The following is a 26,203-nucleotide window of genomic DNA, read 5'->3' as shown; positions in this document are numbered from 1 at the left end:
GCCGAGCTGTGTTGGGGTTCAGATAGCACTTTGTGCCTTCTGGCAAGTAACTGCCTTTCCCTCCCTCCTAGAACGGCAACAATGAGAGCTCCCTTGACGTGCTGGGCACAGACATCTGGGCTGCCAACACCTTTGACTCCTTCAGGTAAGTCAGTTTTAAAATGCTTTAAGAGAGACATGGACTGTGGCCTCTCAGCCTTTGCCTGCATATCCATCCTGCCAGTACCCAAGCACCAGTGAGTACTCTGCCAGTACTTACATCACTGCTGCTCCTCCTCTCCATCCCAATTTAACCTGTGGCACTAAGCACAATCAATCTACTTAAAGTGTCCTATGTGCTTTGGAGAAGCTTCTGAATGGATTTTCAGTCCAAATATCTGAAACTGGTACTGATTCAATTACTAATAATCATCCAAGAGCTGCACAAGCAAGACTTGAGGCAGATTTGAGCTACTGCTCCAGGTTTTTACTCTTCTTCCATTAAATGTAGGTGTGATCATGTGTTGGCTTTGCAGCTACTGGAAAGAGCTCTTCAACTCCTGCTTCAACATGGGGAAAGCAGTGAGATATGCTTTCTGTCCAGTTTTATGCATCTCTCTCTCTGTGCCTGGAGCACTGCATGAATCTGTGGGGGTTGAGCTCCCACCTGGCACTTACTCAAGGCCATTGGAGCAAGTTTTGCAGGACCAGAGAGAACATCTCCATTGCATGGACCAGACCACCCCCTGTTGCAATACTCCCTTTATACAGAGATGAAGTACAGCTTTCAAGGTGTGTGCTGGATCATGCTGCATCATATATTAAAACTAGGGGTTTAGAACAAGCAACAGGAGCTTAGCATCTCAAAAAACAAGAAAAAAAAGAGAAAAAAATTAAAAGAGAGGAGACACAGAAATATGAAGGTTGGAGGCCTGCATCCATGCGTTTTGCAGCAGGGAGTGGTGCCTTGAGAAATAACAGCTTTCCTTGCCTGTAGGCTCCTATGTGCCCTCTGCTCTTCAGCTCAGTGGTGTTTAGTTAGTAGTGGACTTTCTTTGTTTTTTCCCATTTTTCTTTCCTAGTGGTGCGACATGGGACTTGCAGCCTGAAAAACTAGATTTCACCCAATTTCACAAGAAGCTGCAAAACACCTCCAAGCACCTATTGCCTCTAAAAGACAGAGAAAGGTGAGTGGTGTGCATGCAATACCGTGCTGAGAGGGACCAATTTGGTTTTTATTTATGTCTCAACGTTATACATGAGGTGAAAAATTACTATGCGGCTGTACATGTGCTGGGAGCTTTAACATGTGTCACGTGTTAAGGAGGCAGAAAATGAAGGGAAGCCCTGTCCCTGGGGAGACCTCGCTTGGCAGCCAATCAGGGGATAGGAAGCTTCTGCGATTGGGCTGCAAGCGACCCCCCTCCTTTGCCAGCGGGGCAGACTCTCGGATGCCTGGGAAAAAATGCCAAGGAAATCAGGCTATGGGAGGAGCCTTAGCACATAAAAGCAGTTTACTGCACCACAAGGAGGGCCGTTTTTCCAGCTTGGCCCCCCTCCCCCACGCCTTTTCCTCCCTGCGGTCCTGCTTCCCTGTCCGCACCTGTCCATCTGCCCTGCTTTGCCACTTCCCTGAGGCAGTTCATCGCCGCAACAATCTAGTGCTCTGCTGTTTCCTCAATGGAACAGCTGTCGCCTGCACCCTGCCTGCATCCATGCCACAGCTGTAGCCACCATGTTTCCCGTGTTGCCCAGCAACAGCTCGCAGCAGCCAGCCTTCAGCCGTCATTTGCTGACGTCACAGGCAGGCTGCATGCCGCCACTAAGAAATCGTGCCCAGCCAGTCACAAGAGCCGCGCAGGCTCACCACAGCTTGCAGCACTCGCCCCATCTGCCAAGCTGACGCCAACAGGGTTCCTGAGGTCCTAGTGGTAAAGCTGTCCCTGTCTTCTGTTTCTCTCTCCGTCTCTCTTTCCCCTCTCTGCTCCCTTTTCTATTCCCCTTCGGTAGGAACACTTATCTTTCTTTAACAATAAACAGTTCTCAGATATAATATTTACTGCCTTGGCGCTTTATTTTCATCCGAGAAATCTATCAAAAAGAATTCTCCCCGACTCACCCTTTTACAGCAGGACGGGACACGTGATCTCCAGGAAGGTGTCTAACTTCTCCCTTTTTGTAGGAATGCTAGCTTGTTGGCATGGCTTATGTGGAGAACATTGGGAAAAGGTACTGGACCACATACAGGATTTGAGAATGCCACAATCAGTCTATCTATCTGACTCTTCTGTCATCCAGTTCTGGACTACAGCAGAGTTGTTCACTATTTTTTTGCCTTGCTTGGTGTAGCAGTTTCAGTTCAACTGGACAGAAACACCAATGAAGTGTAGCAATTTTGGTTTGCTAATCCGAGTCACCGCACCAATTCAATATAGTGGGTTGAGTGATGGCCCAATGCCAGCGCACTCACTAGAATTATTTACTCATTTTCAGCTGTGAGATAATGATTAGAAGGGCAAAAGCTGGCTCAAAACTTTAATGCATATAAAGAAAACTTTATTAACAGAACTAAAAGAAGAATAATAACAATCAGAATAAACCTTCAGAACAGTTCTCCCCTCAGCTCTTCTTTCCTTTCCCACTGACAATGTAAAGAGACAAAATTTGGTATTTTCAGTCAGTTTACCACCTTTAAAATAATCTTTCTTCAGTTTACTCAGGGAGAGGAGTCTCTCCTGCCATGCCATGGAGACTTCTTCACAAGAAACAGTTCTCTCGTGGCTTCAATGGCGCAGTGAAGCAGTCACCCAGGAGATGGAAATTTGTTGCTATGTGAAAGTGCCTCCCCTGAACTTACAGCTTCCCCCACAACTGTTTTCAAGAGTTCAATCTTTAGCTAATGGAGTACAAATTTAGGGATGAGCTGTTCAGAAGCAAAGGTTCTCTTCATCTATCTCTGAGATTATCTTCATCTCTGAGAACAGAGGTCTTACTCTTTTCCTCTGTGGGCAAAGGGTCTTCATTACTCGTATCTTTTTCTCTTCAAGTTTCTCACGGGATCACAGCTACTTCAAAATTTGCTTGCTTCAGCACAGGTGCTTTTGCTCATGTCTGCGCTTTGATCACTCCATCCTGAAAGGAATGAGAGGGAGGTGTGTTTAGAAACAAACTGTGGGCCTGATGGGAGATAAGGCCAGATACGGAGAGGTGAAAGAAGCAATGGGGGAAACCATAAAATCCATAAGAATTCCACTAATTGACACAGACTGTTACTCACTCAGGATTGTGCTACATCTCTGGATTTAGAGAAAAAGTACAGAGACACAAGGAAAAAGGAAAAACGGGGGGGGAAGTATACATTAGAAGGGGATATTAGGTGTTTTGGGAAGTCTGTACCTCCAAGTACCTCAGCCAATGGGGAAAGAGAGAGGGAAATGTGGCGGAGAAATTAGGATAAAAAGGAGGCTGCATTCTCTAATTATTTTGAGAGATCTCATGGGGAATGCCCCATGACCTGTCCCTTTATTTGAATAAAGTTACAGGACCCCTCTGTCTCCTTTTTGGACATAAACCTCTGGTGTTTGTGGATTAATTTTCCTGACAATCGCTCCATGCTTTTCATGACTTACAGGGATATTTTAGGCTATCATCCTCCACCACCATGGCTTTACAAAAGAATTTCAGCCTAAGGCTAAGGCATCTCCTCATTCTCCTCCTCTCTGGGATTTGGCTCTTGTTTCTTTACTGACGTTGGTGTCACTATACTGTTTTCTTCATGGGCCTTCACCTTTCCTTTTCTCTGATTCGGGAGAAGTGGTGCCCGCAGGTTTATCTGATTTTAAATGGAATTCTACAGCACTGAAAGAGTTAATCTTACCGGGGCCTTGTATTAGGTAATGGCCTTTTGCTGTTGGTCCCATGATCTCTGCCAGGCAGTTCTCGATGTTGATTTCGGCTGCATAATTTCCCACGGCACCCAGATGGTTCTTTTAGCAGCATGATTTCAGCAGCCGTGCTCAGGGGGCTGCGTGGGAATCCAGCGGCAGCAGTAAATGGCCAGGCAGAAGCTCTGCAGCCCACGCCGCAGCCCAGACTGTCCCGGCCTGTCCCTGAGCTGCTCCCAGAGCCCAGTGGACCCCAACTCGGCCTGGATCAGCAGCAAGGTTGGGCTTAGTAGCGGCAAGATGTTAGCAGCCACAGCCCGGCCTAACTCTAGCCGAGGCCCCACGGCCTCCCCTCTCCTGCCCCACCACGGCGCCAGGAGGTGGGGGGGTGAGAGCTGCTCTCTTCAAAGGCTGGAAAAAAGAGGGAGCTTTTCCCACTCCTCTTTTCTTAAATATATGGATTCGTAGGGCAATTTTAGCTTGTTACTGGTTCTGTCAGCCATGGAGGAAGCTGTAATATTTCCACAGGGAAGGTAACTTCTTTTTCCTTACCAAAAAGACTCGAGGCAAAACCAGCACGCTTGGTAGAGTTCAGTCTTTAGACTATGCTGGATCCAAGTTTTCTAGATCCAAGTCCCCTAGATTTAAACATCTCAGAATACTGGAGTAAAGATCTTGCCTTACTGCTGATCCTGGTTAGAGGTGACCAGTCTTTGGCTGTTCTCCCCAGTAAGATTTCAGGGAAGGAGAGAGCATCAATGTGATAAATGTAGATCCAAGTGTTCATACCCTGCTACCCATAAAATTGTGAAAATATTAAATAGCTCCTTTTGGTGGTGATAGTCTCCAGGGGTTTTTAAGGTATTGCTGGATTTCCCTTTGTTGGTTGGTTAAGACAAATAAATGCATACTAGCACCAAGAGGATCACCAATATTGCTTAGATGACCATCACCGTTTCTCTACAGATTCTTTGTTTGAGAAAAAAACACTACCTGAAAAGGGGATGTAGCGAGGTGAGGATCAGTCGCTTCTCCCAAGTAACAAGAGATGGGACAAGAGGAAATGACCTCAGGTTGCACCAAGAGAGGTTTAGATTGGATATTAGAGAAAATTTCTTCATGGAAAGGGTTGTCAAGCCCTGGAACAGGCTTGCCAGGGAAGTGCTAGAGTGTCACAGTGCGAGCTGGCTTGTACTGGGCAGTTAATCTGACCACCGATAAGAGAAGGGGCCTGGCCTAATAGACAGGCCCTCAGAGAACAGAGATAGGACAGAATTGGAGACAGACAAGGATGTGATCCAATGAGTTCCAGCCTAAGCTGCAGAGAGCTATTGGTCAGAGAGCTGAGCAGCCTGAACTTGGAACCAATCACGGGCGCTTACCCGGGAACATCAAAAGGGGTATTTAAGGTGAAATCAGGAGGGAATAAAGGCTTTTTGTCACATGGATTACAGAGTGTAGTGTCTTCTGTCTCGGGCACAGCGCCAGTCAACGTAACACCTGGTGATCCCGACGTGATCTGACATAGCCATACCGCCGTGAGTGGGGGAGACAGGGCAGTCCAAGAGACGGGAAGTGCTGGCCAAGCCAGGCTGTCCAAAGAGATGGGAGACACCCAAAAGGTGGGAATTTCTGGCCAGAGCCAGGTCGTCCAAAGGGATGAGAAGACGTCCAAAAGAGAGGTGGGAAGTTCTGGCTGGAGCCAGGGATGTCTGAAAAACGGAAAGAAACTTTAGCCTAAAAGCTGAAAAAAACATAGGAAACATCTTTTATGCAAGCACACAACCAGCGGTAAAAGTATAGATAGAGTTATTAGTGGAATGGGAAATAAAATATGAAAAAGAATCACTCTTTAATCCTATGAACAAAGCAAAAGGAGGTAAAACCGACTACAGAAACTACACTAGATATAAATTATTCAACTAAAATTGGAGAAGAAATGCTAAATGCTGCTTTAAAAATGATAAAAATGCAATTAAAGCTTTAAAACCTTGGAAAATTATCTTAAAGTTGATAAAAGAGATAAAAGCTGATTTATTTAAGAACAGCATGGAAGAAAATGTACTTACTCCATGCAAAGAGACTTTACTGACCGGCAAATCCTTAGTAGCTGGATCAGAAATACCTAATCCACCCCAAACCACTGTGGGGAAACCAAGGAAAACCCCCAAGATAGCGGCGACCTCGTGGTCAAGGGAGAGGTTTAGAAACAATCCCAAGATGGCGGTGACCACGTAGTCACGGGCGGGAGAAGACAAACTCAGTCTGGCTCGTGGGGTGCAGCTCTGCCCCTAGCCCAGCCCTGGTGGGACGTGCCTCCCACTCCCACCACGCCTTGGTGGGAGGTTCCGCCTCCTTCGACCCAGCCTTGGTGGGTGGTTCCTGCAGTCTTGGTCCAACCTCAGGAAGGTGGGGTCCCGACCCAGGGCCAGCCCCTAGCAGGCGTGCATCTGCCCTGAGAAGCCCTGCCTCCGGGAGGAGGGGTTTCGGCCCCAGCCCAGCCTTTGCAGGGCGTGTCTTTGCCCCGGCAAGAGGACATGACACTGCCCCGAGTCGTCATGGAAACCCCCACCAACCCCCAAGAAGAGGCATGCCGTGATGACATCACACCAGGAGCGACACGCGACAAACCCGGAAGTGCATTGGAACCGAGAGATACCAATGCCAAAGCCCCGAAAACAGCTCCAAAATCGAGCTGCAGCCCAAATGCTGTGACCACAGCACCCACAGCTTCTTCACATCAGAAGCCGAGCATGAAACAGCTCCAAAAAATCACTGCACAGAGGAACAGCCAAAGCACCCAGGAAAAGAACACCAGCTGCGCCCCAGCTGCCAGTCTCCAAACTGCAGCTCCCACCCCACTGATGTTCCAAACAAAAGCCATCCCTATTAAAGACCCAGTAACCTTCTGGTCAGAAGTAAAACAAAAAGCAATAAGGTGTAGAGATATAGAAACAGCTACATTAATTTCTGTGCCAGTGTATTCACCAGCACCAGGAAACTGGCAACAGGGGGAGGGAACAATTAAAGCTTTCCCAGTAAGTAATGGGACAACACCTAACCAATATCTACCCTTTAATTGGCAAATCCTATTAGAGCTACGCCAAATAGCTACTAAACACAAGTTTAGATCTCCGACTGTCGCAAAATTGCTTCAATTTATAACTTCTAGTGAACTAACCCCTTATGATATAAAGCAAATTGCAAAATTACTTTGTACTCCACTACAATACATGATATTTGAATCAACCTGGAAAATATATGCAGAAGAGCAAAAGTTAGAAAACTCGAAATTATCTCAACAAAATTCATGCTTTGGGGTGGGGGTTCCCCAACTGAAGGAAGCACGTCCCATGAAAGATCCTCAAACCCAAGTACGCTTAAATTCTGTAATATTAAATCAAGCAAAAGACTTAGGAATGAAAGCCCTAAATAAAGTTACAAACGTCTGTACCAACCCAAAGATATACAAATATAAAACAAAATCCTAGTAAATTGTACATGCACTTCATAGAACGATTACAAGATGCCATAAAAAAACAAATAACTAATAAAAATACAAAAAATCAAGAATTCTTACAATTAGCATGAAATAATGCAAATAAAGACTGTAAAAAACTCATAAATGCACTGCCCAAAAAAAATCCAGCCTTAAAAGAAATGATTAATGCATGTGCTAAGGTTAGAACTGCATCACATAACATGGACATGCTAGTTAATTCTATTGCAGCTGCAGTAAAACTAAGAGCGAATCGCTTCAATCAAAAACAGCAAAGCCACATAAAAACGAACTGTCCCAAAAAACCTGCCTTACAGAAGAAGGCTCGAAGACAAGGTAACATCAATTCACCCTGTAATCAAAGTAGAAAAACCAAAACAGTAAAAATGAAAATTAAAAAAATCACACCAACCAAAGCAATGCAAACAGCAATGTTCACCTTCAGCAGAGCTCAACAACTGCTTCATCCACCTCCAACTTGACTTTGACAAAGCCTGCATATCTTGCAAGTTTTACGAAGTTAATATTTGCCTTGTTAATAGTGTATTGTTTTTTAAATAAAAAAAGGGAAGTAAGGAATAAAAGAAATATGTATGTTCTTATTTAAAATGGTTTTAAGTTAAATAGTTTCTTGTTTTTAAAAAAATGTTAATGATTTGGAACTAAGTGGTTCTTGTTTAATGTTGAATTGTAACATTGTACTTACTAAGCATTGAGCCTGTAACATGTCAAGCTAAAAATTATGTTAACAGTTTTCTAAATAAAAACACCACAACTCCAATGATACATCAAGCACATCAATAATTTGGAATCCTAAGCTTATAAAATTCAATAATAAAAATTTAAATTTTAAGGAATTGTAGCAGTAAATATTGCAACTTTTCTAAAAAATACAATTTGAAACCCAGCCAGCCTGTTAAGCAAACAAAGTACCTGAGTGAAAATCCCAGTTCATCTATTAGACCTTAAGAGCTCATGTATCATTGGTTGAGAAAATAAATGACAGAAATTGTACCTACGTCACAAAGTTATGAGACTGAAATAACAGAGTTGTTTGCTTACAAATTATTCTTCTCTTTACAAATTGTTTTGTCAAGTTGAAATTTTGCACAGTTCTAAAACTAAATGTTATATTAAGTTATAATTTTAGAAGAAAAAGTTTAAAGGTTTATGGTTATAAAGTTAAGTTATATTTCTATGTTAAGCAGTTAAATTGTTATATGTGAAACCAAAAGGTGCTAAATTCACCTGACCGCTCCTGAACATAAGCACTGCAGCTTCTGGTATGTGGAACTCATCACCATCCAAAAAAGCCAAATTTATTAAGCTAAGTAAAAAACCCCATTACAATTAAATTTATACTGTCAATTTCATCTTGCATGAAAAAAGAGCCCTTACAAGTAAGATTACAGAGAACAAGCTGCACATTTGTGTTTTAAAACTTTTCTTCAAATTAATAAAAAAGAAACGGGGAATTGTCGCAGTGCAAGCTGGCTTGTACTGGGCAGTTAATCTGACCACTGATAAGAGAAGCAGCCTGGCCTAATAGACAGGCCCCCAGAGAACAGAGATAGGACAGAATTGGAAACAGACAAGGATGTGACCCAATGAGTTCCAGCTCAAGATGCAGAGAGCTATTGGTCAGAGAGCTGAGCAGCCTGAACTTGGAACCAATCACAGGCACTTACCCGGGAACATTAAAAGGGGTATTTAAGGTGAAGTCAGGAGGGAATAAAGGCTTTTTGTCACATGGATTACAGTGTAGTGCCTTCTGTCTCAGGCACTACGCCACTCAACGTGTCACTAGAGTCACCATCCCTGGAAGGATTTAAAAGATGTGGATGTGGCACTCAGGGACATGGTGTAGTGGTGTGATTAGCAGTGCTGGATTAACAGTTGGACTTGATCTTAGAGATTTTTTCCAACCTAAATTATTCTATTCTATGGATTGGGTTTTCCTCTCCTTATTGTTCAAGACATATGTGAAGGAAAAAAATCAGAATGGGTCTAAAAGATGCGGTTGAGAAGACAGCAGGTGATATATCATTGCCACATTGCAATGTGGGGATGGAAATCCTCTCTCAGAGAAGTTTTTCTGTTGATACATTGATTTTACCAAAGTACTGGCCAATGCCATATGTATGGACTGCACATCTTTATTAGAAACACCAGGCCAGCAATCCCTCCCCAGCCCAGGCTCAGCATCTGCCAAAGGCTCCCATACCATATAGTGACAGGCAGATTCACACAACTCGATAAGACTTTTTTTTTCTGCACTGTAAATATTTATTGTAGGTATATAAGCGGAAATTTTCAGAATATTTGAAACAATGTGGCACTAAGTTGTTTGCTGAACCAAGACTCTTCACCTTCTAAGCATTTTCCCTCTTGTTGGAGTGGATTTTTTTAACGTGCTAACTGTGAAATGAACAAATTAATAGAAAAAAAAAGGAAATATGCTGTTCAGTATGTATTTTCTGCACTGTTAGTATCAAAGGGACCATTTTATTCCTTAGTCCGATCACTTGCCCAAGGTTGGCCATAGAGTTGCCTCCAGTTGATTGACATTGTCACATTTGCTTGGCAGAAGCATTTTCCTCCAGAGAGAAATTTGATTTTATTGGAAGATTCTGAGTTTTGTGGTATGATGAATAATCAAAGCGTAGTGGTTAAGGAATACCGGGGAACTGTACCTCATTTCTGACCTGAATTAATCTGCCTTTAATTTCCAGCATTAGCTCTTGCTCTGCTTTTGCTCTTCCAGTTCAAACAACCTTGTGTAGCTGATAGTTTCTCTTCATTCCAGATATCTCCGAAGCCCTTGTATTACTTTAGTTTTGTCTGTACTCTAAGAAATTTCTCTAACACCTCTTTGAAACACGACTGCCAGTACTGCCTGCCGTCCTGTAGTTCAGCCTCAGATGTCCATGCTGTCTCTACAGGAAAGCTACCTATATCCTCATCCCCTGCCTTTATGCCACAGTCTGGCATCAGACATTCAACCTGGGACAGTCTCCAACCTTTTCAGACCTTTTCCTACAATATGCTTGCACATTCAGTACCTGCAACTGATATTACTTGACCACAGATGTTTTACTTGATTTTCCTCATATGAATATATATATATATATACACATTCTATAATTTTCCCTTTGTAAATTAAAGTCACTATTTCATCTATCTGTCTTCGTCTTGAGTTGCCAATTTAAATAAACTTATTTTTTTCTGTTGTGAGACAGAACCAGGAGCAAAAGAGCAAGACAGGCCTAAAACTTGAGAGAGTATAAAAGAAAATTTATTAACTACACAAACAAAGAGAAAGGAAAAGAAAAAATTCAGAATAAGATTTTCAGATCACTCCTTCCCTCCCTCTCCCAATCTTCATAACAACAAAACAAACATATAACAAATACTTCGGTCAGTCCCCAATTTAGTCTTTTTCAGTTCACTTCCGGAGAGAGAAGCCTCCTTTTGTTGAAAGCTGTAGGGATTTTTTCCACAAGAAAGAAGAAGACAGTTCTCTTGTGGTTTTATCTTTCACGATTTGCATCCGCCCGGGAACCTGCAACTGTGGCACTCCTCCCAACTCCACAGCCTTCCCAAAGCTGTAGATGTGGGCCATGTCTGTCTCATGGGGTATTACTTTTAAGAATGAAATGTTCGACAGCAAAGATTCTCTCCATCTCCTTTCTCTCTGCTCAGGCTTCATCTTCAGAAAACTGAAATCCCCTTCTTAACTCAGGGCAGAAATTCTTAACACAGGTTCTCTTTGGTCAAATCATCTATTAAATGGAACATTTCCATCCCCCCATGTCTTTTTCCATGGTTTATAGGAATATTCAGTACATCAGTTCATCTCTACAATTTTACAAAAAGATTTTCAGCCATTTCAGCATCTTCTCATTCTCCTTCCATCTAAAAAACTTAGCTCTTACATCACTGACTTCAGAAATCTTCTTATTCCCTTTCATATTCAAAGGAAAGGCTGGAGGCTTTGCAAATCTTGTCTGAACACTAAATAGTTAAAGTTTAACACAACTACAAAAGTTGGGCCAGGCTCAGGTCGCGCTGGGGGGGCAGCTGAGGTGTTAATCAGCCTTTCTGGGGCTGGGCTGCAGCCCCACACTGCTCATGGCCACCCGGGCAGGCCCGGCCCGTCCGACAGCAGCAAGAGCCGGTCCCCCCCCCCACGCCAGAGCCACAGGCCTGTGGAGGAGGAAGCTGTGAAGGTCTTATCACACAACTTTTTCTTCCCCTGGCCATCAGGTCCCCTCATTTGCAAACGGGGCCTAAGCGGCCTCCCGAGCCTCCCCCCCCACATGGGGGAGGGGGAAGCTCGGGTTGATGTTACCTGCTCAGCCACCAGAAAGACAAAGAGGCTCAGTTCCGGATTACCTCCTTCAAAATGTGTGTTCACGGAGCGAACTAACTTTCTCTAATTGGCTGTTGCAGGTATCCCAACCCCCACAGAGGAAATTCCCTTAGGGAGAACCTCTCTCTGAGTTTCTTCTTCCCAAGTCAACCTATCACAGAGGGAAAGTCAGTTGTTGAACAGCTCTGATTTCCCATAAATCACAGAATCACAGAATGGTTTGGGTTGGAAGGGGCCTTCAAGACCATCTTGTTCCAACCCTCTAGTTATGAGCAGGGACACCTTCCACTAGATCAGGTTGCAATTAGGGTGTTAATGAAATTAATTGTTTCCCTTCAGCTTGCTGCTTTTTGGCCCTAGTACTTCAGCACACTCTATTTTTCCGGATTTTTACCCACATTTGCTGTAATTCCACCAAAATATGTGGTTTTCTGACATCCAGACACTGATTACCTGGGTCTGTTGCTATCAGTTTCTGTTTAATATATATTATTTACCAAGATCTTGTCATTGATCAAGAAATGCATTCTCATTCTTGCATAATAAAAAAGATCACCTCAATTGTTTATAAATGACGAAGGATGATATTTATTGGCCGTTTTTTCTTCTTTAGTATTGTTACAAACTCTCTACATCCAGTTAGTAATTATCTTTTGTTGCAGTGCAAGATTAGCTTGTGCTGTGGTTGCCTTGGAAACCTGGCTCAGTTCCTTGGGCCGACCCCTGAGTGGATATTCATCCAATCAGGTTCCACCTAAGCTGCAGACATATGATTGGTCAAAGGAGCTGGGTGGCACCAAGACCTCAACCAACGATATTGTCAGGCACGCAAATTTTGAACCCCCCATAAAAGGTAGCCTCCATGAATAAACTGACACTGTTGTCCTTGAACGAGCAAAGGAGTGTTCTGTGTCTGTCTCCAGCCCCTCCCCCAGCACACGGTGGCCACAAGCATCACGAAGTAATGAGCGTGGTTACAAGTGGTGGCCCTGTGTGAGGATGCAGACTCAGTCACTTTAAACACTGCGGATTTGTGGGAGGCCAGAGGAGCTGCAAAATCTGCTGCAAACACAGCCTGTGGGATGGCAGAAAGCAACGGTTTTGTTGCAATTGGCGGGAATAGCTGAGAATCAGGCAGTGGGACAGTGGAAAAGCAGCGGAATTGGCTGTGGACAGTGGAATTTGCTGCAAAATCCCAGTGGTGCCAGCTGAGCTGCTGCGTGATTCCAGAAACCCCCTAGAGGATTGGAACCACCAGCAGGACCATAGGACAGTGGGTTTCTATACCAGAATACCCCATCCTGAAGGTATGGACTTTTTTTCTTAAAAAAAGAGGGATTAATTGCAACGAGTGGGCTTTACTAGCCCTGCTCATGTGGTGCGAAAGCCACGAACTGGATATATCCAAAGGGGCTTCATTACACTTATGAACTTGGGAGAGGGCTGGCAAAAACGTACTTGCAGCAGCCTTTGATGGCGATGAAACAGCCATCAATGTTATAAAACCATGGAAGATGGTCCTGGACTTACTAAAACAAATAATGAAAGGAGGACGAAGACGGGCGGGGTGGACACAAACAGCTGTGAAACCCCCACGCAGAAACAAAAGACAGTTGTGCAAAGCCGCAGGAGCAGCCAAACCATCTCTCTATATGTCCTCGGGCCAGCTTCGGCTGGCCACGGCTACTGTGAGACCGTGCCCTGCTGCTGTGAGACTTTGATAGCAGGCAAAGCCCATACTGCCGCTTTGGGTGAGCAGGCCATGCCGCCCCACTCTGCGAGAGGAGACCATGCCGCGATCACTCCGACACCCAAAGATGGCGGCCACCACGTCTTTTGCACCCAAGATGCCAGCAAGCACATGGCCACCAGCAGGAAAAGAGAAGCCGCACCTTCTCTGTGAGGCGTATCTCCACCCCTGGCCCAGCCTCTGGGGGGGCATGCCTCTGCCCCCAATCCAGCCTCTGGGGGATGTGGCTCCACCCTCAGTCTAGCCTCCAGGGGGGCATGCCTTGTCAGCTGGTCCACCCTCTGGGGGAGGTACAATCGTCCCCCACCCAGCCTTCATGGGCAGGTCTGCGAAGTGCATCACCAGGAATTCCTGGAGATTTAGTACCAAGGAAGAGCAGTGTCATTGTCCCAAGCGCACCACCCCTGCTGGAATTAGAGTTTTATATACCAACAAGGGACTCAAGGGACATCAGCAGAGACAGAGACATCATCCTCCTGCAAAACACCGCGATATCACCGCAGCTGATCCTGTGAATGTCTAGCAGAGGGTGAAAAAATCAGAACCACCTCCTTCAGAGACGGAGCAGGCGACCTCCAAAGCCAAGCCTTTGACCACACCTCCGAGCCTTTCTACACCTCTAGCCGAAAACTGTAAGTTTATCAGGGCGGTGGGAGAAGATCTTCAGGTCCCTGATTCAATTGCAGTATAGCCCATGCAGTCCCATGCCACGCCACCTCAGTGGGAACTGGGGAAACTATCTCCAGCGACCGGTCCCCTCTCCACATACCTTTCAGAAAGAAGTGGTGGGTGAGGGACGCATGGATCTGAAGGGGAACGCCTGCAACCACATGCCACTCTAAAGCAGCCCAAATCACATAGAAAACTGCTGCCCCAGGCGGGGGAGACCCCCAAACACCTATACTCGCACCAGGACAGAGATTCGGAGCTTGGGAAAAACCCCTTCGAAGTGCCTGCAGAGTAAAAGGTGGCAGAGAAAAGATTTCAAGAACGTGGCTCCATATAGACCATAACAAACAAGCCAACCTAAAGAGATATCACCAAGCACATAGAAAAGCTAGAATACAGCAACAAAGAACAAGCCATCTTCTCAGCAAATGCAGCGAGATGTTGGCAGCCTCGTTTCTGAGGACAGTGAAGATGCAAACTGAAGAATTTAGCAGCACCGACCGAGGCAATGCAGACAGCAGTGTTCACCTCCAGCAGAGTCTAACAGCTGCCTCACCTACCTCTACTTTAACTTTGCCAAAGCTTTCATATTTTGCAGAGTTTACTAAGCTAATATTGTCTTTGTTAACCAGTTTTTTTGCAGTTGCTGTGGAGATATCATGACAATATTACAAATATGGATTGCAGTTTGCAGAATGTGTCCTCGAGTTTGTAGTGCAATGTTTGCTATTGTTGTTTATGTGTGCTAAACCCAAAATTTCGTTAACCAATTATTTTGCAGTTACTATGAAGGTATTACACCAGTGTTGCAAATATGGACTATGGTTTGTTGGATGTGTACTAAGATGTATAGTAGAATGTTTATTAACTTTAATCATATGCACTTTGCTAGCATCATACTGACTCAACCATCCTGAAAAATTCAAAGATCTTGATTATTCTAACATGATAGGTTCAGCAAAGCAAATGTATAAGGATTAGTTTAGTAAAAGGTATTTCATTAACAAATTTCGGTTGCAAAATTTTCTAAACATTTACTTCTTATCACTTTTGTTTACAATGTCTAAAATTAATTTTCATGCTGAAAATCACTTAGAACTACCTTTCATATTTCTATATAACTAAAACATTCATGCTAACTGCTGTTAAAATTAATAACAAGTTTCTAAGTATAACAAGCTTATCACTGCTATCACTGAAATACTAATTGGCATGTTTTCTTATTCTGAACTGAAATATAAGCATAGCTTTGAAATATTGGGTTTTTTTAACCAAATATGCAGATGCAATAGTCACAGAACTGAGGTCATTTGAGATCATGAAAGAGTTGTAACTATACATATAAGGGTAATAACAGAAACTTAAAATTTAACAAAATAGTTTGCCTTACAGCTTTGAGGTCATATCCCTATACATTTCCTGAAGAAAACATTATTTAAAAATGCATTATCATCCCAAAACACGTTTAAAGCAATTAAAATTGTTGTCAATTTCAAAATTCTTAACAAAAGGAAAAGGTTTGTTAATTTACACTGCAGCCATTAGTGATGTTATTAAATATGCAAATGATAGTACAATAACTATATAAGGATAAATTCCTTCCAACCTCAGGAAATAACTTCATAGTGGCCTTAGATATCAAAATGATTCTCTTTTGTTATCACTGTTCTGAAATGCTAACACAAACATATAATTTCTAATTATACACCAGGATGTAACTTGTGAAACCTAAGAAATGGAGATGTTTCCTTTAATAGTTTAGAATTGTTTAGCTATAACAAAGGGATAAATGGTATTTTCAAAAGAGTTACATATACACATAATTATATTTGTTTATAACTTCTTTATAATATCATTAATTAAAAGTTTATTTTAAAGATACGTGTTGGAGGTTGAATTGTTCCCTTTTCTTTCAGTGGAATTTTCTCCCATTGTTATGCTAAGTAATTGTGGCTACACCTTAAAACGACAGATAATGTTCTCTCGTAGGGGGGTGGCTGGAGGGGGAGGGGGGGGAACCGGATAAGGAAAGGTGGACAGGGGGTCTGGAGCGGGGGACTCTCTCTCGCTTGGCTCGTGAGTGGGAAGACAGCCTGGGCTCCAGTCTGGCATCTCCCCCTGCCATCCCAGCACTGAGATCCACGCTCCCTGCCGTTGGACATCGCTCTACTGCTCTCCCACCTCACCCTACTATCTCCGGACACTCTGCTGAGCACCACGACTGACACCGTGAGGGGGAGTCACTGTCCCATCCCCTCTCATCCCTGGGCCGCGGCCGCCATCACCCAGCCCTCTTCAACTGCACGGGACCTGACCTGCCCCCACAGCACCGGTAACTGAGTGCAGGGAGACAGCCTGCAGCCAAAAAGGACTGGAGCGAAGCTAGACTGTTCTGTTGCCAATTTTTATACCTGTCGTTGTTTTTGTTCTCTGCCTTGTTGGATATCAGTAAAGAACTGTTACCCTTATCCCCAAACCTCCTGCCTGAAGGCTTCTGATTTGGACCTAAAATAATTAACAGGGAGGGGGTTGCATTCCGCATCTCAGGAAAGGGGCTTTTGCCTTTCCTTAGCAGATACCTGTCTTTCAAACCAAAGACAATATGATAGGGAAATCTGCCAGTTTAGGTTTTCAGCTCAGGCCAAGCTGTAACCTTAACCAAGCAGGAAAAGTTTTACCATCAAAGACCACCTCAGTTTAAGCCTCGGCCCTAGCCAGACTGTGGCTTTGACTGACAAGGAAAAAATATTAAACCCAGATGTTTCTGAGCTAAAGATGAAAGCAAGTCATTTTGACTAGCTGATTTAGCCTTGCAAAAGCTGAAACCCTTTCCTTCGAGATAAACATGGAGACTCTTATCTGGAGAAGATTCTCTTAAGTTATCATTTGAGAGGGAATTTCCTCAGCAATGACAGACACTGGAGATGGTAAAGCATATAGGCAATTATAAGTCTCTCCATATCAGTTTCATTCAAAAGTACATGTTTTGTTCCTGATATAGTTTTTAAAACAAAGAAAAGGAGAGAAACGAGAAATAGATACATGTCTATTTTTTAATTGAAATGGTTTTGGGTTAAATGGTTTCTTGTTTTTAGTGAATGATTTTGAGCTAAATGGTTTTTGTTTAGTGTTGGATTGTAACTTTATAACTTCTAAGCACTGAACCTGTGACATGTTAAGCTGGAAAATTGTGATGTTAATAGTTCTCGCCTAACAGCGCCTCAGACATGAATGCTGCAGCTCCAGTGAGAAACCTCATCTCAAATTCAGCCTATGCTGTCTTCTGCCACCCTGTTTGCAATGGGCCCTTGCAGATAGGTGACAGAGAGCATTTTTACAATTTTAATAATAAAAAAGAAAAAGGCAGTTGATGCAGTGCAAGATTAGCTTGTGCTGTAGTTGCCTTGGAAACCTGGCTCAATTCCATGGGCCAGCCCCTGAGTGGATATTCATCCAATCAGGTTCCACCTAGTCTGCAGACATATGATTGGTCAAAGGAGTTGGGCGGCACCAAGACCTCGCCTCCATGAATAAACTGACACTGTTGTCCTTGAACGAGCAAAGGAGTGTTCTCTGTCTGTCTCCAGCCCCCCCCTCCCCCCCCCCCCCCGCCATGCAGCCACAAGCACCACAAGGTAACGAGCACGGTTACAATCTTTGAATTGGCTTTGTTACTTTCTTAATACAAGAAAGTCCTTCAGCTGCCAGTTTTGTTTGGTCTGTGACTGCTTGGCTTCTCACCCCAATTTTTTGACTTAGAAATTGTATGTTTGTAGTTATACTGATTGCTGTTTGCTGTCTGAGATGTATGTGCTTGTTTACCAACACCTTTCTCAGCCATGGAACTGGAGCTCCTGTGGAAGACCAGCAAATGAGAAGTGCTTCAAAGGAAACATTTTTTATTACTTTGTGTGTCTTTTTTTTTTTTTTTTCTTTTTGTCCACGTGGGCTGTGCTTTCGATTTTCCTTCAACTGGGAATTGAATCACCCAATGCTACTGCTCAGGGTTGCCTTTGGTTTTCTCACTGCTGCTATTACCAAAAGCATTTGAATGCTGTGGCAGATGGTGCAGGTGCAGGACTGAGAAAAGCATTTAATTTTGTATTAACGGCTTTGTTCCTTCATGGGAGTGTTTTGAAGGCACAGCATACTTGCTTCAGAGACCCTCTGTTTTCATGAGGGTCCTTTGCAGTAAAAAGTAATCTTCCCCATGTGTCATAATAGAAAATTAACTTTGGCTCCAGCGAGATTTCATGTGGTTTTGTCTGTTTTCTTCTTGCCACAGGCTTGGAAAAGGGAAATTTGAGGATGGTGATAGCATCAACTTGAACGACATAGAGAAAGTACTTCCAGTGTGGCAGGTAGGTGATGAGGACATCTCCTGCCCATGCTATGGTGGAAACCAGCAGCTCCTTCCCTACATTACCTATCCTTACAAAATCCTCCCTAGAAGTGGGAAAACTGCTGGATTGGATGTGCCGAGCTATGGTCCTTTGGGGTTTATGATGGAGAATTATGCCTGTGGTTTCGGCAAGCCTTGAAATGACCTTTAATGCTGGGTGAGGGCAGTTATCATGTAGATTTCATTGGGAGATGAAATGTTGAGGACAGTATATATATACACGTACATATATATAGATATATGTACACAAAGCTGATATATTTTAGCAAAGGAGATTCTGAAAAGCATCAATCCTCCTGACAGCTCCAAAATAAATTGCTGCCAGGAAGCCGGCAGTGATAGTGTGCTGACTCAGGTGTTTCCCCTATGCGGTGTACATATGTTTAAATGCAGTGGTCATCCTGTTCCTTCTCCAGATCTGTCTATACAGCCCAGTTCCACGAGTTCTGGTTAAATGACCTTTAATGTTTGGATGTTGGGAAATAGCAGGATGAGACTCTCAGTTAAAAAGTCTAATTGAATAAGTCAATTTGTCAGCATCATATAATTTTTCACCTTCCAGAGCCCAAGTCCTCAATGGATCTGAGTGTCCTGGGCTGGGCAAGTTTCTGAGGATGCTCAGCATGTTTTTGCTGGTCTCCGCTGCCTTCAGAGGGAAGGGTGGAGACATCTCATGTGCTTTGGTAGTGTTAGCCTTTTAAATGCTGAGCAAAAAGCTCGTTGGGCTTCTTGCTCATGCATCATGTGAGGAAAAACTTTGCTCATCCTGAAAAACATGGGATGATCTGCCTTATTTTTTCTTTCGGATGAGCTAGCTGGCACTAAATATACAAATCAGTGGAAGAAGTGGAGAAGTGCTTCTAACTTTGCCAGGAAGCCTGCAGCTGCTTCCTGCTCAGTCTCTTCCATTCTTGATATGTCTGGACTTTAGGTCACAGGAAGAAAACATCAGGTTCAGCTGATACAGACCCCAGTAATTCTGCAAAATAGGATAATTTTCCCTGAGGAATAATTGGAAATAAGAAATCAAACCATCTTTGGTGCTGATGCCTTGGGTTTCCTTGAGTGCAAGGAACTGATTTTCTTCTCTAGGGTTTAACTTTCAGTCAACAATTAAATAAACCAGATCCTCCTGGTCTGCTTATCGTCTGATCATGTCCTAACACAAAGTTGTCATTTTATCTTGTCCTAACACCAGGTTGAGTCCATTGACTCCAGTCAATTAATTCCAACCTTTACCTTGATATCTCAATTAATTGCTAGTGTGGCATCTCTAAGATGGAAAACCTAGCGGGAATGCTGGATTTGTTGTTTTGTTTGTTCCTCTGGGCAGACTCATGCAGTGCTGCATTATTTTTCAGACACGCTTACCTAGGCATATACAGTCATATGTGCATGTGGGAACTAGGAGCTGGGTAGTTCTGCGTAAGGATTTATCTTGTTTGGCATTAACAAGTGAAATACTTGAAGACAGCTGGTTTAATCCTGACATGTCATTAACTGGATTTGAATGTAATTGTGCAATGCCAACAGTGATTTTGTTGGTCTTTATCCCTTGTTTCAAATGACTCTCTGGAGCAGTGTAAGGGGCCATAAGGGAAAATATTTGGGTGAGCCTGTGGAAGAAAAATCCACCTTCTATGGGGCTGTCCCACACTGTCATTATCTTTGTGTAATATCCTGAAGAAGAGGCTTTTTAGGTTGGAGATATATAAACTCTTGTTCTCTGTTTAAGAACTCAGGGGTTGATTACAGCAGCTGTACATGGATGGAGGGGGTCAATCTGAGCATCCTCCAAGGACCACTGGGGTGATCCAAGCATCCTCCAGTGTCACTGGGCCAGTCCAAGCATCCTTCAGCATGACTCAGATGAAAATGTTTTGCTGCTGAATGTGCTTCAGCAGCTATAGCAGGGTTAAGAGTGTCATGTTTGAGAGATGTAGTGAGCCTTACTTGCAGGCTGCTTTGGAAATTTGTGTTCCTTTGATGATAAGGTATAATAAGACATGAATCTAGAACTAATTTGTAGTGTACATCCAGATCTATATGTGTATCTCTACAAAGAGATACAGTGACACCTCTAACAAGTTAAGCAGAATATTCTGGATATCTGGATGTTAACATATATACATGAGTTTTGCTGCTGGAATCTATCAATAGTATTTTAACAAAATATTCCAAGGACAGCCTAGAACTATTTGGCAATTAAAAGGTGAAAAAATAAACAAAACCCAAAACTACCTCTAAAATCTTCTTTTGTTTGGAAATTGGAGAATGGTTTCATCTGCTCCTCAGAGATACTCTTGCACCATGGCACACTGCCATCTTGTGGACATGCACAGGCAGGCAAATTGTCTCCCCTTTGGCAGTGGGTGAACTCCTTCACCACAACTGGTATTTTGAAGCTTTCTCATGTCCCATCTTTTCAAAGTTCATCTGAGGTGCTTGTTTATACTGTTAAATAGGCTTTGTTTTGAAAGCTTCATGGCTAGGAGCTCATGAGGTCATTGCTTTGGCTCAGCTTGTTAGCTGTAACCTTTTCATCTCTCTTTACTCATAAGTGTGTGGCTGGATTTGTGCAGTAATTCATTTAAGTGCTGTCAAAAAACTACTTTGGAAGAAAATAATCTTTTGAAGATAAGTATTCCCCATTCATAAGATCTTTTTATTGCACTCCAGAGAGGATTTTGCTGCATTTGAGACATGCAGCTCAGATGCAGAGCTGGTCTTCATCACCCTCTCTATTTTCAACTCAGCTAGTTTGTTGGAGGAGACCACATAACCATCTTGGCATCATGAAGACATTACAGGGAGGGCTGAGTTAGTGCATTTTTCTTTTGCTCCCTTTGGCAAATGCTTGGAAAGACTTTCATGCTTGGATGTGTCACAGCCAAATGTCTCAGTCCTAGATACAGCCTTCAGACTGTGAGCCCTTGGCAAAGTCTACACTTACCAGAGAAAACAACCCATGGAGTCATGTCCTTAAAAATACTCCCCCTTCTCCCTGTGAAGCTGCTGTATCTCACAAAGGATAAAGGAGGCTACATGTCATGGGGACATGCTCTAAATGCTGCTAGAAAATGATCAGAGAGTTTTGGGACATGTCTCAAGTGGTTTGTAGACTGGCATCTTGCATTTTTCGGTGTGGAGACCTTAAAAGGCACTCCCAGTTAGAAAGATAGGAGAAGCCTCTCAGTTATCTCCTTTTGATAACAAATCCTGTTCTATCAGGTCAAGACAACCCTTGTTCTGTTCCTTAGGACAGCCCCCTGTCCTCTCTCTGTCTGTCAGCCTTTTGGTCACTCCCACCCTGGTTCCCTGTTGGCCCCTACGCCCTAACCACACCCTTGAAAAACCCCCATGTACCTAACCTAAAGTTCCCAGACCAACGCCTTTGCCTCTGAACTCCGGGACTGTGCTCACGCGTGGCTGAAATAAACATCTCTCTGAAACCCTTGCAAAGGCCCTTCCTGCTTCTTTACCTGCTTCACCTCAACAAGAACCCCAACCACAACATTTTGGCTTTCAGTTTGTTTGATTCGTGCCTCCAGGATGGGATTGCCATCCTCTGAACAGTGTGGTTGTGCCTTTGCTGGTCAGCTGCTCCTTGTCTTGTGTTACATGGCATTTTTCAAATGCTGGGCTGTACTGGTGCTATGGGGTAAACTTGGAAGACAGCACTGATATAATTTGGTTTGGCATCTTAATTGCCTTGCAGCTCATGTCCTTCTGTTTCCTTACTGATTTTTGACCCTTTTTGTCATATGCTTGGAGTTATAATAAACTGCTTGTTTCTCTTCAGGCTACACTTGTCATCCAGCTTCCTTGTTGGATGAAAAACAAGGGAGCAGCTCCTCAGGGGAAAGGCAGACTCTCTAATTGTTCATGTTCCTTGTAGCACCACTCTATTCTTGACTTTGTCCAAACAGGCTTAGAACTGCAGGGATTCCTGACCATGCTGGGATCTCACCTGAATTTAGGCACCTAGCAGGCATTGGAACCCCTCCTCATTGACAAGTATTTTCAAGTCAGACATTACAGTTCAGTGTGGAGGTCATGTGAGTAAAGGCAGGACCTCTGTGTGGGCTGGTCACTCAAATTTCTTGCCCTAGGAGAGGCATGGACGCATTGGGACATGATTTGTTGCATCTCAGTGTAGAGATCCAGAGAAGGCTGAATGATTCCTATCTGAGGATACCCATGTCCTTTCTCTGTCAGCTCTGCAAGGAGCCCAGAAGGACCAGTTCACATGTGGACTTGGTCAGATATGGTAGGTTCTTTAAGAGTGATGAAGTCAACCCAGGTGTCTGGGGGAGAAGGGTGGATCATGGGCAGGCATACCCTCTGGTGTCACTCTGAATGGGGGAGAGGGAGGGATCAGTGTCCAGCACTGGTGTGAGGGCTTGTTACTGGACCCTACAGATCACTGACCCTTCCAGGGTAGTAGTGGCAGGGGGACAGATCTCTTTGGAGTTCAGAGACAGCTCTTTGATGGGGTCGTGTTATTTACTATTACCATAGAGAGTCCTCATCCTCTCCACATCCTCTCTTGCCCACTCTTTCTGCACTGCAAGGTTGGGCAGTTGTCATTTTAGCCAGCTTGTTAGGCAGCCCAGATCCTTCCTCTTTCAGTCTTGGCCATAACAACATGGCCCTCTCTCAGTAGTCTGTTCTGCACCCATGAAGCTGGGATGGGCTCATCCCTATGTCTGGCATCCCCCCTGTCCAGGTTTAGTAATGGTATTCCCCAATTTGGTATTCCCCAATTTAGTATTCCCATTAAAAAGAAAAACATGAGCCATTCCCCTCCACCCTCCATCAAGGGACAAAAGGCAGAGATCATGAGTTAAGAACGATCAACTAGAAACAGCAATGAGATAAGAAAACAAACAGTAACAGCATCAATATTAATAACAAAAGTGTACAAAAGTGACAGTGATTTACATGCAAAATGCTCACCAAGGACTGATAATGAACAATGGCAGACTGGTTTCCCCCTCCAGCAATGCTTTTCTTGACCCCAAACCATGCCCTTCTTTTCAAGGGAGAGTTCCTTACTTCCCCCTTGGTAATAACACAAGACTATAGAATAACAATGTAGACACACCCACATGACTCCAAGGTTTGCCTCCTCACGGCTAGTGTGAAAAAATTAACTTTGTCCTGGCCAAAACTGGGACACTACCCACCCCTTTTTCTTTACCCTCTGCATCAAGTCCAGATCCTACACCTTCCAACTCTATGTGTATTTATAGACATGTGTATTTATAGACATATGTATAGATAGATATTTATATATTTATACACATACAAGCATGGGTGTCATTTCCATAGTCAACGACCATCCCTCCAAGATGTCTGTTGAGTTCATTTAGTCCATGACTGTGGGTTCTATCTGTCCTAGATGTCTTCCAGGGAAGGGGGAGGAGGGCTGGTGATAACATTACAGACTGTTCTCACAAAAAAAATCAAATTCCTCTGAGGTACACATCATGTTTCCCTATCCCTCTGCATTACTCACCAAGTGCACCCAGGTCCTTGAGCAAAAGCAATCCCATGGATGGGTTTGCCTTTGCTTGAGTCAGGACTAATCTGAAGTCTTCCTTAACACATTCTTTATATGCACCATGGGGACTTTATTCCCTTCTAAGGTACATGCAGGTTTTGATTGGGCAGGGTCAGCTCGATTGGTAGAGCCATGGGTGTTAACTAAGCACACGGCCTTTGCTAAATGTACATTCCAATGTTTGAAGTTCCTACCTCCCGTTGCCTCTGCTGTGATTTTTAGCAGTCCATTGTACCATTCAATTTTCCCAGAGGCTGGTGCATGATAGGGAATATAAGGCTATTTTTGAAATTAGTCCCATTGTCCAACTCAGTTCTTTCTGAGGTCCCATGTTTCCACAGAAATTGTTTTTCAAGGCCCAATACAGTGTTCTGGGCAGTGGTGTGAGACACAGGGTACATCTCCATCCATCCAGTGGTTGTTTCCACCATTGTAAACATGTAGCACTTGCCTTGATGGGGTTGTGGGAGTGTGATGTAATCAATCTGCCAGGCCTCCCCATATTTATATTTTAACCATCATCCCCCATACCACAGAGGCTTTACCTGCTTAGCCTGCTTGATTACAGGGCATGTTTCACAATTATGGATAACTTGGGAGATAGTGTCCATAGTTAAGGCCACCCCTTGATCACAAGCCCATCTGTATGTTGCATCTCTTCCCTGATGATCTGAGATGTCATGAGCCCACAAAGTGAGAAATAATTCACCCTTATCTTGCCAGTCCAGATCTATCTGAGACACTCTAATCTTGGCACTCCAATCCACCTGTCCATTGTTGCGATGTTCTTCAGTAGCCCGACTGTTGGGTACATGTACATCTACATGATGTACTTTTACAGCCAGCTTCTCTACCCAGGCAGCAATGTCTTGCCACAATTCAGCAGCCCAGATGGATTTACTTCTGTGCTACCAACTGGCCTTTTTCCATCAGTCCAACCACCACCACAGAGCGTTTGCTACCATCCACAAGTCAATGTACAGGTAGACAGCTGGCCATTTCTCTTATTCAGTGTTATCTAAAGCCAGCTGGACAGCTTTCAGATCTGCAACATTACTTGATCCACCTTGTCCCTCAACAGCTTCTGCGACTCACCTCGTGGGACACCATACAGCAGTAGCTATCTACTTATTCTATGTAGTATCAATGGCATAATGTATGGAAAGGACTTTCCCTTTGAACATCCAGCCCAGCACCAGCGGTCAGGGTGCCAGGAGTAGCTGTACTTCAGTGCCAATCACTTGTGAAGCACGTCGAACTCCTTCATAAACCACCAGCATCTCCTTTTCAGTTGGGGTGTAATAGGCCTAGGATACTTTGTATCCCCAACTTCAGAACCCCAGGGGTGATCCTCGAGTCTCCCCAGGTATTTTGCCAAAAACTCCAGAAAGGACCATTCTCCCCAGCTGTGGTGTAGAGCATGTTTTTTACATCTTGTCATGTCCTGACTGGCCCAAGGGCTACTGCATGAACATTCTCCTGTTTAATCTGTTCAAAAGCTTGTTGTTTTTCAGGACCCCACTTGAAGATCGTTCTTCCATATCACATGATAGACATAGCTTATAATCTGAGTGTAATCTGGAATATGCATCCTCCAAAAACCCACAGCACCTAGGAAACCCTGTGCTTTTTTCTTGCTGGTTGGTGGAGACATAGCTGCTGTTTTGTTGACCATGTCCATTGGAATCTGGTGATGTCTTGCCATTGCTTTCAGGAGAATACAGATTATCTTCTCTGCTTTCTCCAAAACTTCCTCTGCTGTGCCACCCTACACAATGATGTCATCAATGTATTGCAAGTGTTCTGGAGCCTCACCCTTTTCCAGTGCAGTCTGCATCAGTTCATGGCAAATCATGGAGCCATGTTTCTACCCCTGGGGTAGTCGATTCCAGGTGTACTGGATGCCCCTCCAGGTGAAAGCAAACTGTGGCCTGCACTCTGCTGCTAAAGGAATGGAGAAAAACACATTAGCAATGTTAATGATGGCACCACTTTGCTGCCTTTGACTTCATACTGAAGTTCCAGCATGTCTGGCATGGCATCACTCAGGGGTGGTCTGACTTCATTCAGACTGCAGTAGTC

The 26,203-nt window shown here is 43.9% G+C and overlaps 1 protein-coding gene across 8 annotated transcripts in view; it reads left to right on the top strand.

Annotated features, from left to right (window-relative positions):
* LOC148220342 (CBP80/20-dependent translation initiation factor-like) overlaps positions 1-26,203 on the top strand; it is a 359,880-nt gene that overhangs the window by 144,190 nt on the left and 189,487 nt on the right. For all 8 annotated transcript variants that reach the window (XM_088155618.1, XM_088155619.1, XM_088155616.1 and 5 more), the window contains 3 exons: positions 72-145; positions 1,062-1,166; positions 18,439-18,514. In XM_088155618.1, the coding sequence (XP_088011744.1) occupies positions 72-145; positions 1,062-1,166; positions 18,439-18,514 (255 nt within the window). The remainder of the gene's footprint in view (positions 1-71; positions 146-1,061; positions 1,167-18,438; positions 18,515-26,203) is intronic.

Source organism: Sturnus vulgaris, chromosome W (genome assembly GCF_052056855.1).
Source record: "Sturnus vulgaris isolate bStuVul1 chromosome W, bStuVul1.hap1, whole genome shotgun sequence".
Classification (NCBI taxonomy): domain Eukaryota; kingdom Metazoa; phylum Chordata; class Aves; order Passeriformes; family Sturnidae; genus Sturnus; species Sturnus vulgaris.
Note: the sequence above shows the minus strand (reverse complement) of the source record. Positions and strands in the feature narration are given on the sequence as shown.